The sequence below is a fragment of the Natator depressus genome, chromosome 1, assembly GCF_965152275.1.
Source record: "Natator depressus isolate rNatDep1 chromosome 1, rNatDep2.hap1, whole genome shotgun sequence".
Lineage (NCBI taxonomy): Eukaryota > Metazoa > Chordata > Testudines > Cheloniidae > Natator > Natator depressus.
In genome coordinates, this window is record NC_134234.1 from 337,956,621 (window position 1) to 337,970,412 (window position 13,792).

A 13,792-nucleotide genomic window follows, 5' to 3' on the forward strand; every position below is an offset into this window, starting at 1 on the left:
CCACTTGATTGAGTTTACCCAGATAGTATTGTACATTTTAAAGTTGTACAGCACCCATTCCTATCTTTTCCTGAAAAACTTTTTGCTATAGTTCTCTCTCCCTGAGTATTTTCCCCACTAGTCTGTTCTGCAGAGAAGAAACCCAAAGGGGTATTGCCTAGCTTGACTAAGAAGAAAGAGCTGAGACATTCATACCTGCGCAGAAGGTATTTAAGTCCCTTATACTGCCTTCATACAGGAAGTGGGAAGCCAAACCACTTTTCCCCACCCAACTTGCAGAGTTCCCCTTTAAAGCAATCTAACATACACTTGTCCTAAGCCAAAGTCATATCAGTTGCCTGATCTTCAAGAGCTTTCCCATAAGGATGCTACCACCAAGTCCTCTTTCCATCTCTGACACAGAATCCCAACGTAGCTCCACATCGCATCATTCCTTCAACACGAGTAGTAGTCATTCCCCTCAGCATGAAGGGACATTATTTACATCCCACTCTTGTGCTGTGTAACAATATGACGTTCTACATCACTAGTCATGTGTCAAAACCAAGGGTTTGATGCTCCTCCCATTTAAATCACTCTTACCCTAGTGCAGGGGTTCTCAAACTGTGGGTCACGACCCCTTTTTAATGGGGTCGCCAGGGCTGGTGTTAGACTTGCTGTGGCCTGGGGCTGAAGGTGACGCCCCAGCCCCACCACCTGAGGCCAAAGACCGAGCCCCACTGCCTGAGGCCAAAGTCAGAGAGCTTCAGCCGTGGGTGGCAAGGCTCAGTTTACAGGCCCCCCCTACCTGGGGCTGAAGCCCTTGGACTTTGGCTTTGGCCCCCGCACCCCGGGGCTTGGGCGTTGCCCCTCCTCCCCCCTGCCAGAGGTGGCAGGGCTCGGGTGGACTCAAGCTTTGGTCCCTGCTCCTGGGGTCGTGTAGTACTTTTTGTTGTCAGAAGGGAGTCGCAGTGCAATGACGTTTGAGAACCCCTGCCCTAGTGTAATTCTATTACCTTCAGTAAAGTGACTTCTGATTTATATTGGTATAAGAGCTGAATAATAACTCCTACAGCACTTTTTATCCATTAATCTCAAAGCACTTTCCAAGGGAGAGCAGTATCATTAGCTCCATTTTACAGATGAGGAAACTGAGGCACAGAGAAGGGAAGTGACTTGCCCAACGTGACCCTGCAGGCTAGTGGCAGAGTCAGGAATAGAACCCAGACCTCCGGAGTCCCAGTCCAAGGCTCTATCCACTAAGCTACAGTGCATCAGAATTAGGCCTCAGAACTCCAAGATTAATCCAAACAGGTGTTATTTATACACACAATACTTTGCTAATTGAGAGTAACCATTTATTGAACTAAGACAATCTTAGCATATCTCTTTGGAAGGGCTTGGACTCCAGTCCAATGTGGATATAGAAAGAGTTGCTTTTCTGCAATTTCTCAAAAATGTGACAAGGCGAATTCACTGTAACACTATCGGTATTTCTTTTCAAATGCCAAAACAGTTCTTACAAGACAAAAAATCGTTTGTTCGTTACTTTGCCAGTTCTCAGGTCACCATGGATCTGAGAAAACAAGTTCACTGAACTGTTTTTCCTTTAGGGATCACTGTGGCACTTGAAGGGGAAATTCTCAATAAATACCCAAATCCAAGTTCTGTGGAAACACTCAGGCACCATCATGCCCTATCTCTCAACACAGAGTCAGAATAATCTGGGCATAATTTTTTATTCTTCCCTCTCTTTGGACACTCACATCCAGGACCTAGCTCCAAGATCTGGCCTTTTCTCTCTGTCCAAACTGCTGAAGCCAGGGCCGGCTCCGGGCACAGCTTTCCAGGCAGGTGCCTGGGGCAGCATTCAGAATGGGGCGGCAGTCCGTGTCCCACACCGGCAATTCAGCGGCCGCTCTGCCACTCTTCCCGCCGCGGTGGCTTTTGGGCGGCAGCTCCGCCACTGTTGCAGCAGTGGCAATTCAGCGGCGACTGCTTGGGGGCAGCAAAATTGGTAGAGCCGCCCCTGGCTGAAGCTCTTGTCCAATCCCATAGAAACGTGCGTCTAGTCTACTGTAATTTCCTCCTGCCTGGTCTCGGCTTCAGTTACCTTACTACCTTCAGGTCCATTCAAGAGGCTGCTGCCGAAATCATCTTCCTAGCTCATCATTTTGATCATGTCACTCCCTTTGTACAGTCCCTCCATTGACTTCCCTTCTCCACCACATCAAACATCTACTCCTTACCTTCAAGGCCCTTTAATTTATCCCACCTCTTCTCTCAGGGTACATCTACAAGGCACACTTCTTTTTTGGCAGTGTGTAGAGGCCATACGTGGGTATAAATAGCAGCGTAGATGGTGAGGCCCAGCTTAGGTGAGCAGAGTAGAGACCCGGTTAATGGGTATCCATGTACATTCCCTACACAGCTCTCTACTCACCCAAGCCAGGCCTCCCCATCTACACTGATATTTTTACCAGTGTCAAGCCCTGCTGCCTCCCAACTGCCGGAGCCTTTCCCCATGGTAGGAAAAGATTCCAGCAGTGGGGAAAGGCTCTGGTAGGGGGAAGCAGCAGGTAAAGGGTCCTTTCTTCGCCACAGTGAAAGGCTCCAGCAGTGGAGAGCTGCTGAAGCTTTTCTTTGCTGCCTTCCCTCTCCACGAGCCTTTCACTGACATATGTAGCTACAACGCGCACTATGGCCACGGCCTGCAGCGTGTAGCTACACATACCCTACATGCTGCTAGCAGTGGTGTGTAGTGTAGACATCGTCTTAATGTGTTGAGTCTTGACCATGCTACTCCATTTAACTCTTTAAGCTCTGTCAAGTGCTGCCAGAACCTCAGATGGAAGGTCCTGCAGAAATTCAAAGAACTATCATCAATGACTTATTTTTTAATTTGTTAAGCAAGAGATTTCATTGTGTGTCAGATGCTTGGCTGAATAGGTAAGAGAGAAAACATATATTTCAGGCTTGCCTGTTTTGCTAGCATCTTTCCAATACCTCAAGATTACAGTGTGTTCAAAATGGGGGAGGTGGGTTGTGAGTTCCTTTAGGGTCAGATTTTCAAAAGCAACCATGTGACTTGGAAGTATAAATCCTATTGAAAACCACTGGGACTTGCACTCCTACAGCATGTCAAATCCTACCATTAGATCCCAACAGGCTGGTGCCCTGGGTCATATGTTCCATTTCTCCCCTATATGTAATGTAACTAAACATTTATGTTGCTCCAACTTTCAAGCTTGTGGGTCTGAAATCCTGTGCAATGAAATGCAAATAGAACAGGGATTCTTAAATAACGTGCATGTCCAGAGAAAGTCACTTAATGAAAGCCAGACTGTCCTGCAAGAATCTCGGTAATTATGACACAGAACACTTGAACCTCAGTCACTGCCAAGTCGACCTGGGTAGTAAGATTGCTGCTTTCACCCTGACCAACATTGTGCCACAGAATCAGCCACCCAACAATGGAGAATGGAAAATAATACAAGGAAGAAATAATGAAGAATAATGCTGCAGACTGTTACAACATATTCCTTGCGGGGGACCTGGCAACAATATCTGACGACAGAGTGAATAGGCCCAGTCATATCTGGTCTGCAGCTTGTTGTAGTAACAATACACCTGTGAACTTTGGGGCAGTTTTTGCTGAACAGCACAGCACGTCACTCTGGGTCAGCAATCAGAGAAGCTCATTGTGCTGGACAATCAGAATGACACCTCTCTGTTTAAATGTCTTTTCTTACCTCACCCACCTTGTCTCTCTAATATGCTGGGCCCAACACGGCTACCTCAACACTGCAAACAACAATGGAAGATCTCTCTGTTTGACAGTGATGGCTCCTGAATTTAGACTCCTGACCACGTACACCTACCTTCCCATATTCCCAGGAAGAGCGGGGGTTGGGAACCTTTCCTGTTAGCTGCACTTTTACTACACATGCTTTGTTCAGTCTATCCTGCTGCATTTATTAAATGCTTTTACAAAACTGCTTATAGAACTGTGTCTTTCTAAAGCACTCTGAGCATTTGTCTCAGCTCTTCTGATGTAACTGGAGAAAGGGTTCAGTAATATCTGCAGAGAACACAATGCAATGTACGCTCAGTACCTGCTACGTGCAATTTCAGTCCAGGTGTGGGTGCAGCAAAGCATCAAATAAAATGAAAAATCAGACTCAGAACATGTCTACCTGTAACTGAAGTTGGGGGAAATCCAAAGAGGCAAATGGCAGGCAGAGGAACAGAGACCCTTGTAGCGAAGAAAGCACCTAAATTATGAATAATTATGAATTATTACTAATTAAGTATTGCCCAGGTATCAAGACTTTCAGAAGAGAAAAGACAAAGGCCTGAGAGGTAGAAAGTGGCAGAGTTTCTTTAGGCTTTCACAACGTATGTAATGCAACTCAGCACAGGTAAGCCAGGTTAACCTTCGGGGTAGTTGAGAAGAAAGCTCCCTTTTCCCCTTCTCTAATCTACTTTGAATGAATGAATTAGAACATAGAGACTAAATATAAGATACTCTGTGATGTTGCTTGATATAGTACCCATAAGCACTGGTACAGCTAATCATTTCAAGGGTATGATTAAATATTAACACAGTAAAATCACGATAATAAGGCATCCATACGTGATCTTCGCACCACACAGACACAGGATAGGACAGTTCCCTGCACCCAAGAGCTTACAATCACAATGGGTAAACCAGAAAAGCACTGGCTGAAAGGGTTACAATGTACAAGCAAAATGATTCACTCCCTCATTGCTTCTCCGGCCCCTCCTTGGAGTCCCTTGACTGCCCCAACCACTTGCACTGCAGACTGGGAAGGGCTATCTGGTCAGTTGCAGGGTGTGCTGGGCAATGGACAGAACCTTTGTCAGCTTTCCTACAACCTCCCTGGAAAGTTTTGCTGGCTCCCTCTGCATCCTTGCAAAGTCGGGAGGGTTTCTAGTATGGGGTGTGCTGGGTCTTGCCCCACTCCTGAGGTCTCTTTTTCTTCCCCAAGGGGAAGGAGGCCCTTGTCCAGTTTGCAGAAGGTTGGGTAATGCCCTCCTGGAGTCTCCGGTGGCTCAGGTTGCTTCTCCTGAGAGGAAGGACTTTCTGGTTTGGACGGGGTCTGCTGGAGTTGGAGACAGGCTTCTCCTGGCCTCCCAACTAACCCATGTGTCACCATCAGTGAAGGCAATGGAGAAGTACACACTGCAATGAGTAACATTTTCCTGTTCCAGTTATAGGCTTTTCTGCGGTGCTCGTGACAGCAGTATCTGAGCACCTCAGAGACATTCACAGATTTATCCTCATGGCAGCCCCTTGAGGTAAGGAAGAATTGCTATCCCTATTTTATAGATGGGAAACTGAGGCACAGAGAGGTGAAATGGCTTGCTCTAGCTCACATTGGAAGTCTATGGCAGAACCAGGAATAGAACAGAAACATATAGTTTTAAATACTTTGGAGACATTTTAGATAGGGACCAAATAAATAGGAGATCTGACTTCTATCTGACTCCAACTCCCGTACCCCCCCTCCCCAAGACCATCCCTCTCAATGACAACCTCTTACTTGTCCACACACACAAACAGAGGAGGCAGGCATCTGTGAAGGAGTAAGTGGATTAGGTAAAGATCTATTTGTGGGCTGTATCTGGAAGGTGTTGCCTCTGTTTCACAGCAAGAGAGTGAGCACAAAAGACATTGTAGTGAGGCTTCCAGTGTGAACAGAGATGGAGCAGGTTGGCTGACATTATTATTACCTATGGTTTGTATTATGTTAGCACTCAAGGGCCCCAAACAAAATCAGGGTCCCATGGTGATAGCGCTTTACAGACATAACAGTCCCTGTCCCAGAGAGCTGATGACCTCCGTAAAGACAAGACACAATGAGTGAGGGAAACCAACAATGGGGTGGGGGGGAGGACGGGGGAGGGTATCAGGACAGAGGGTATGTCTAAGCTGCAATCCGCAGTGTGATTGCAGCTTGTGTAGGCATACCTTTAATCTAGCTAGTGCAGCTAAAAATAGCAGTGAAGGGGTGGCAGAGTGGGCTAGCAACATCTGTCCGTCCCAGGGCTCTGGGCAAACTTGTCTAGCCTGTACTGCAGTCGGTGCCACCGCCTCTACATTGCTATTTTTAGCTGAGCCAGATATATTCAAGCTAGTGTGAGTACCGTATGCCCACCCTCACTGCAACCACACCTCCCACTGCAATGTAGACCCACACTGAGACCACGTGGTTAGTTACAGGCATAACTTCATGGCGCCCAGTCTTTTAAAACATTTTTTCCTTCAGTATAAATAAATAGCAACAGCCCTCTGCCTACCATTGCCCAGCCCAGCCTGTCACCCACTGGAGGCTTAGAAACACCCCTAGGAATTACCTTCCTTCTCCGACGCAGTTCCCAGTGTACGCTTGGCAGGAGCAGCTCTTTCCCTGCAGGAGTTTTCAGACTCCACGCTGAGCAACGCAGGGTACTTCGTACATGGCTCCCCGAAGAGGCATTTGGGTCACCACCGCACTGGACGTTATGGGCTTCATCACTTTATCGACTGGGATTAGCCCAGTCACAGGGCACTCTGTGACTGGGGCATCCCGCCGCTGGGCTGCCTGCATCAGTGGAATGTGACATCTCCTGGCAACCGCTGGGGTTCATGCCCTGAGCTGGGCACAACTGGTTCATTCACTCCTTTGGAGTCGCAGGCATTTCATGCCGTTACCAAAGGGAGTAGGGCATTTCTAGGTATAACCAGAGGAGTGTCTGAACTTTCCCAGGGCTGAGGCTCTGAGGAGTGTGTCAGGCGGTGGAAGGAGAGGTTACTAGCCGAATAGGTGGGGGATTCCAAGTGGCACTGGAAAAAGAGGGAGGGTGTTTCCATTGTAAAGAGAGAGGGGGGATTGTGAGTGTGACTGTGGTTTCTAGCCTCTCAAAGGTGAGGGGGCAGGTTTCTGAGCAGTCTAGAAGGTGGATGGAAGAACAGAGTGTGTGACGGGAAAGGCCCATGAGTAACCAGAGAGGTGGCTGGTGAAACCATTCATCTCCTATTGCTGATGCCCTTGGATGTCTCCATTTCCCTGAAACAGTATCACTGGGTTTCATCTGTTCTTTAGTCCAGGTTTCAGTGCTTGGCCTTTGATAACTTTTTAAATTTGTGGTGGTGAGCGACAAGGAACCGGCCTTGGCCTGGGAGATGCTACAGTTCAGTACCCTAGTGTGCATTCCTCCAGGGGCAGTTACCGTTCAGTGGGGTTTTGTAAGTAGTTTGTATAGCTTTTAAAAAGCAGTTCAGTAGTTCAGCCCTGTGAGCATCAGACTCCTTGCACCTGAGTGAGCAGCAGGACTAATTAAAGAAAATATTATCATTATTATTCTTTGTATTACAACAGCACAGAGACAACCGAGGATCAGGGCCTGCTGGCGCTAGGCATTGGACAACCATCAAGTAAAAATACAGTCTCACCCTAGAGAGTTTACAATCTGGGTTTATCATGAGATCAGGCAGGTGGGTGAAAGAGAAAAGGTGTGGGGCATAAAAGCTAACAGTAAGACAAGCCTGGTTTTCCACAGTCTGCTGTATTCTGCATTTATTTACCTAGCTATCAGTTGGCAGTGTTCTGTACGCATCATGACATGGCATCCTATTTGGAAATTATTTGACTGGCATCCTATTTGGAAATTAACGGTTACTATCTCCTTATTGCGGTGATGTTGCAATTGCTCCTCATGTAACTCACTGCACAGGGCATCCACCAGTGTCCTCCATTTATTTTGGTCTTGTGTGGGTCTGTTCAGGCTTCTGAATGTCACCACCCATTATAAACAACATTTATTCGACCTGTATTTTGGAAAGAAACATTTCAAATTTCATTGATTTCAACCCCCACCCCATTTACTGATGTATCTGTTTTCTCTTCAGTGCCTTTTTTTCCTCCCTAGAGAAGCAACCTTCCTATTCCCTTTAACCACTTTGGCCACCACTCAGGCCCAGATACTCAAAGGTATTTAGATCCTAACTCCCACTGAAATCAATGGGAGATAGACACCATAGGTGGTGGGGATAATAGGCCAGGGGACGGTAAGCCTCCCTTGGCGCAGCTGCCAATCACCTGCTGTCAGCTGCCTGAGCTGTGGTGGCCCCGCCTGTGCTCCGCCTCTTCCTGTCCCTGCTCCGCCCCTTCCCTGAGGTCCCCACCGCCCGCCGCAGACTGGCTGAGTCCCTCCTCTCTTCCACTCCCCTCCCCCAGGTGGCTCCCTCCACCCGCTGCTCACCGCGTCCCTGGGGTGCTGGGGGCCTCGCGGGGGAGGGATGCAGGAGAGGAGGGACACAGTGAGTGGTGGGCAGTGAGGGCTTCGCGGCGGGGAGGAGAGGAGGAACACTGCGGGTGGTGGGGACCTTGCAGGGGTGGGGGGTGGAGGAGAGGGATGTGGGGGCTTTGGGGGAAGGGGTGTGTGGAGGAGAGGAGGGATGAGGCAAGCAGCAGCAGGGGGGCAGAGCAGGGGCAGGGCCTGGGGCAGAGCAGGGATGCAGTGTGGGTGGGCCATGGGCAGAAGAGACGGGACAGGGAGCTAGCATCCCCCAAGGGAAGCTTCATCCACCGCCCATGACAGACCCCTAAATATGTTTGAGTATCTGGGCCTCACACCTTTCTCCTCCCCATTCATCCATCTGGGAGCCTTAACTGAACCTGGGTGTTTTCTGTGTTGAGTGATCTCTCCCATTTCCATCTCCACTTAGGTTTTTTTTTAACCTGTCATGTCATCACCTGGGCTGCTTCTAACACCATTCTTCTTTTACATGGAGTGATTATGGACTTGCAACGAACCTGCTGCCTCTTTACCAGACACCACTCCCCGGCCCTGCATGACCTAGAGGGAAAGAACAGATCTGCAGGTCATTCTGGAAGGGGCAGGGACTCAGTTCAGCATCTAGCCATCTGCAATGCCCAATGGCCAGAGAAAAGAACTATCATCTGGGTGTGGAGAACAGAGGGAAAAAGCCAAAGGACTGTGTGAGCTGCAGGCCAGAGACAGTAATCTGGGAACTAGCTGCGGAGGGAGAGCCAGGCAGTGGGCAGCCTGAGAAAGTAATGATCCTGGAAAGCTGAGAGCCAAGCCTAGAAGCAGGTTGTGGCTGATGAAGATGCAGCAGCGGAGGATAGAGAGGACTATAAACAGTCTATAAGCAGAAGGCATGAGCTGTTACAGCACCACCAGCCCTGACTCACCTACACCTGCCACCGTTGGAGATGGGTGAATAATGGATTTTTCGATTTGCTGGCAATTCCGAAACAAAGAGTCAAAGTGACAATGACTTTTTTTCTTCAAAATTTTTGGAGAATTGAAAAAGTTTCAAGTCAGGTCAAAACAAAATGGCTTATTTTGACCTAACAAAATTTTTATCTTGATTTTGGGTATCTTGACAAAAGCAAGGGTGGACCAGAGTCACAAAATGCAGTGTGGGGGAAGCTGCAGGTCCTTTCGCTCAGGGTACTCGCTCGGAATGGGAGAGATGCAGGTTCAGTTCTGACTGATGTGAAGAAGGGCATTGCACTTGGGTCTCCCACAGTACAGAAGAGAACACGAGGCTATGCTGGTATAGGCATCTCTCTGTTGAAGCTATTCCACTTTTGATAAATAATTGAGTAGTCATTGAAGCAAAGTCTTGAACTCCCACATCCTAGGTGAGTGCTCTGATTACTAGACTATAGAATCAGACTCACTCAGGTTCCCTGGCCCAATGATTATTCACTGTCAGTTGCAGACTTCAGAGTAACAGCCATGTTAGTCTATATTTGCAAAAAGAAAAGGAGTACTTGTGGCACCTTAGAGACCAACCAATTTATTTGAGCATAAGTAGTCGCAGACTATTCACTGAAAAAATACAGCCAGCTCTAGCCAGAGCATGTCCAAGCCAATGCTAGGAAAAGGGGTGGACCCTGGTTTGGTGAGGGGGAGGAGTGGGTGGGCTGGGGGGTATTACATTTCCCCCAGGCTGTATTACCCCCATAGCACTGCCTTCAGGGGTGGCAAGAATGCAGACCGGGAGACAAACCCTTCCTTCATGCTTTGCCCCAGGGGCATGCGCAAAGCCCACTTGCCTGAGAGCACCATAAAGAGGAATCTCTGTGAGATCTCTCATAGACATTTCCAACTGAAGAGCCTGCCACCCATGACTTGTAACATGGGAGAGGAACAAAATGGCCCCAGCCTTTCCAAACCGCTTCCTCTCATAACAGGAGAAGTTTGTAGAGAAATGTTTAGACTCGTTTGGGAAGAGAGATCTGTAAAAGCGTTTAATAAACAAACAGGATGGGTTAAATGCAGTGTGTAGAATGGTCATGAGAGGGCAGCTATTGATGAAGGCTCCCAACCCCTTTCTCCAGGGGGATATGGAGAGGTGTGTGAGTGGGGTCAGGAGTTTATTGTCGGGGACAGTCACTGTCAAACAGAAGGATCTCCTCCTTTCTGTACAGTTCAACCAGCTTCTCCTCTAACTCACCCAGAGTGAGCAGCTCGACTGCATTCTGATCATTTAGAGCAATGACTGCCCAGGACTTCCTGTGATTGTTATCAATCTCACAGCAGGCGGCAGACCACATGTGGCTGGGCTTATTGACTCTGCCTCCAGCTATGTAATTGTTGCCAGGGACCACTCCCACAACGACGTATGTGGTAGCACACCCTTCAGTCCTACTCATCATTACTTCTTGTTCGTAGTTGTTCCATTTCCCACTATTGAGGTTCATAAACTGTGGCACAATGTTGGTCAGGGTGAAGGTAGCAGCCTTATAGTCAGGGTCAGGTTGGTGCCCATTGGGGTTCAAGTGGCCCCTGTTGAAATTAGTCAGATTCTTGTAATCTCGAAGGACAGCCTGGCTCTCATTAAGCAGTCCCTGGTCAACACCGATATCATTTAAGAGGATCCATTCAGTTGCCATTTCCTTTTGGTAATTTGAACCCATCAGCTTGAAAGTCAAAAAACAAATAAAGGGGTCAGTCATGTGTGCAGCAGAAACACAGCCAGTGTCTCAGGGCAGGTGCCTTTGGAGGTCTAAAGGAATTGATAGCACTAGGCAAGAGATCTCCCTAGGGCTCTGTGTTCTTGCTTCTCGGTACCCTGTGGCCAGTGTGTGAACTGGAAGGAAGTTCACTAGCAGCCTCATTCACAGTCATGACTAGTGTGAAAGAGGAGCCACACTTGCAGTAACTTCCTTTCTTCCTGAGGGTTGGATGGTGCCCACAGTAATGTGGCTCAGAGCTAGCCTGACCTAGAGGAGCACAGAAGTCTGCGTTCAGTTTGGGGCAACTCATTCATAGAAAAATGCAAAAAGATGGGAGGGAATTCTGAGATGAGCAATAGATGATCCCACCTCAGTGCTCTACAGGGAGCTGACAGCTCCCAAGGTCTCTGCAAAAATGCCCCTAGGGAAGCCACAAATTTGCCAGTTGACTCAACCCTGTCCTTGTGAGCCAGAAACACCCAGGTTAGTATATAATTCCATTTCAGCATGGAGATTGCGTTAGTACAATAACTAAGTACATTTTTGACCACTGTTTTCTTGAGTTCTAATAAGAGTAAATCATAAAAATGCTTTGCATGACCACAGCACCTGTTCCCTGAAGAGCCCAAAGCACTTGACAAAGGTCAGTTAACTCTCACAATAACCCTATGAAGTAGATAAGCATTAATATCTCCATTCTATACTGGGTGATGGCAGGGCCCGGACAAGGTGTGACCTGCCCTAGGTTGAACAGCAAGTCAGTAGAAGTGAGGAATAGGACTCAGGAATTCTAGCTCCCAGTGTCCTTCTGTGACTGCACATCTTTGTCACAATGATGTGACCCTGCACTACAGCATGGGGCAGGGAATGCCCAGCTGTGGTGTGGTGTGTGTGTCTGTACATATATTAGGATTTATTCGATATTTCAATTTTTCATGTCCAAGATTGTACCCTATTGTAATGGAGAGGCAGCCAGGAGAGCATCTTACCTGGGGTTCTACCATCCAGCTATTAGGTCGCTTACCATAACCAGGTTGGTACACATACGCAGAGTATATTGGAATGCGGTGGTCCCTGTCGTACAAAGTAGCAAAGCGATACTGATTCTTGTAAAGTTGGCAAATCTGGGCTGGATTGGCAGGTTTGATGGCATCATTTGGGGGGGTTTCCCGGAAGAAAAACTGAGGGCATGTGTTTTCAAAAGATGTCACCACCTCACTGTTCCCCAGCATAGAAAGCTGGAACAGCAGCATCAGCAGCAGCATGGGAACGCGTTAAAGCTAAAGGCTCTTCTGTACCTGGAGAACAAATGTAAATAGAATTTAAGCTTGGTGTAAACATGGTCTCCAAGAGGAGGAGTGAGAGGCTTTAGCCAGGGAACAGCTGTCCTATATGGCCACCACCTTGCCTCAAAAAGTGGAAACTAACAGGGAAGTTAGTGCTGCTCCTTGAGCCGTCAAAGAAGGGGGGATAAAGCACAGACTTCAGGAGGAAGTCAATGGCATCATCATTTCTGACTGATTCACACTCCTACAACAGGGGCAGGAAGAGGTTGATTGCCTACATAGACGTAACCATATTTCTCCATCTGGCTTGTTAGAAAACCACACTTCTCCCCTATCTCTGTGGCTGCAAATCCCTGTTCCCAAAGGAAAAATGCAGGAGATTTCTGCCATTTGAAATATGCAGAGTTTCAGGATCATTTCCCCCAAGGTTATTCTATGTGAGGGGAGGATTTGGCTCAATCATTCACAAATGATTGGAACAAAGTAGACCTCCCAGCCACCAACCCTACATCTGCCTGTCCTTAGCTGTTAGCAGGAGGATATTCTGTTGCTTGGAGAAAACAACCTATACAATCACCACAACAATGCCAGAAAATCTGGATATTTTATCCTATTTCAGCCATATCTCATGATGTAGAATTACCTGGTCCAAAACTGTTGTTCTTCCAAATTCACTGAGATCTGCAAAACCTCAATCATTGGGGCTGAGCAAGTGCTATTAAAACAAGTAGCTTACTCCCCTGTTTCAGATACCACGATAACCGAAAGCTTTCTGCATCAAGTAATTAGAACAATCATGTTATGATATAATCAAACTATATTTGGATGGTTGCTAATCTATATGAGCTGCTCCCTGCTATCAGCAGCAGGGAGCTTAGGACATGATCCAAAGCTCACTGTTTTTCCATTGTCTTCAACATCTTCATGGGCTGATTGCACTTGGGTGGAAGGAAGAGTCCCAGAAACAGGTCTCTGTATTAAGTCTCCCTCCTCAGTGTTTGCATTTTTTATCTCAAGAGACGATTGGCTTTAACTGAAACGTCTTCCGGTCAGGAACTCATGATTACAAAAGATATAAATAACATAATTTTTCAAAAAGAAACCAACCTACCGAGTGAAAGGTCTGCACACCAACTTGTCAATCAGCTTGATTCTGTTTGCACCACCAAAGTTGTAGGGGATTTTTCAAAAGCTTTTGTTGGAGACTGAGCCTATGAGCCTGAGCCTGTTTATATATGTGTAAGCTGAGTCTGAATGAGCTCTCCCCTGACATCTAGTGGTGAGCTGTGGAAAAAGACTTCAGAAGCTGATCTCGTTTGCATGGACACACCCACCCTGCCTAGGTGCTCAGCATGATGGGATTGCTTGCCCAAATGATCACTTGTGGCTGGTGTTGGATCCCCAGTCTCCTTGTTACTGGGGCAGGAGTAATAAAAGGTTGTTATCCTTGTTGTGTGAACAGAGGGCAGCAGAACTGTACCTGGTATACCCCTATGGAGGGACTCACCCTCAACTGAATGACACTCG

The 13,792-nt window shown here is 47.5% G+C and overlaps 1 protein-coding gene across 1 annotated transcript; it reads right to left on the reverse strand.

The window, feature by feature from the left end:
* Positions 1-10,397: 10,397 nt before the first annotated feature.
* On the reverse strand, positions 10,398-12,244 carry LOC141990816 (endonuclease domain-containing 1 protein-like). The gene is made up of 2 exons (XM_074958531.1): positions 11,969-12,244; positions 10,398-10,943 (listed from the first exon to the last, which is right to left on the reverse strand). Exons 1-2 carry the CDS (start codon positions 12,242-12,244, stop codon positions 10,398-10,400), a joined length of 822 nt encoding a protein of 273 aa, XP_074814632.1.
* Positions 12,245-13,792: the final 1,548 nt, after the last annotated feature.

Coding starts and splice junctions, on each gene's coding strand:
- LOC141990816 (XM_074958531.1), bottom strand. CDS start 12,244: ATGCTGCTGCTGATGCTGCTGTTCCAGCTTTCTATGCTGGGGAACAGT. Junction 10,944..11,968: donor GCTGGATGGTAGAACCCCAG/GTAAGATGCTCT, acceptor TTGACTTTCAAG/CTGATGGGTTCAAATTACCA.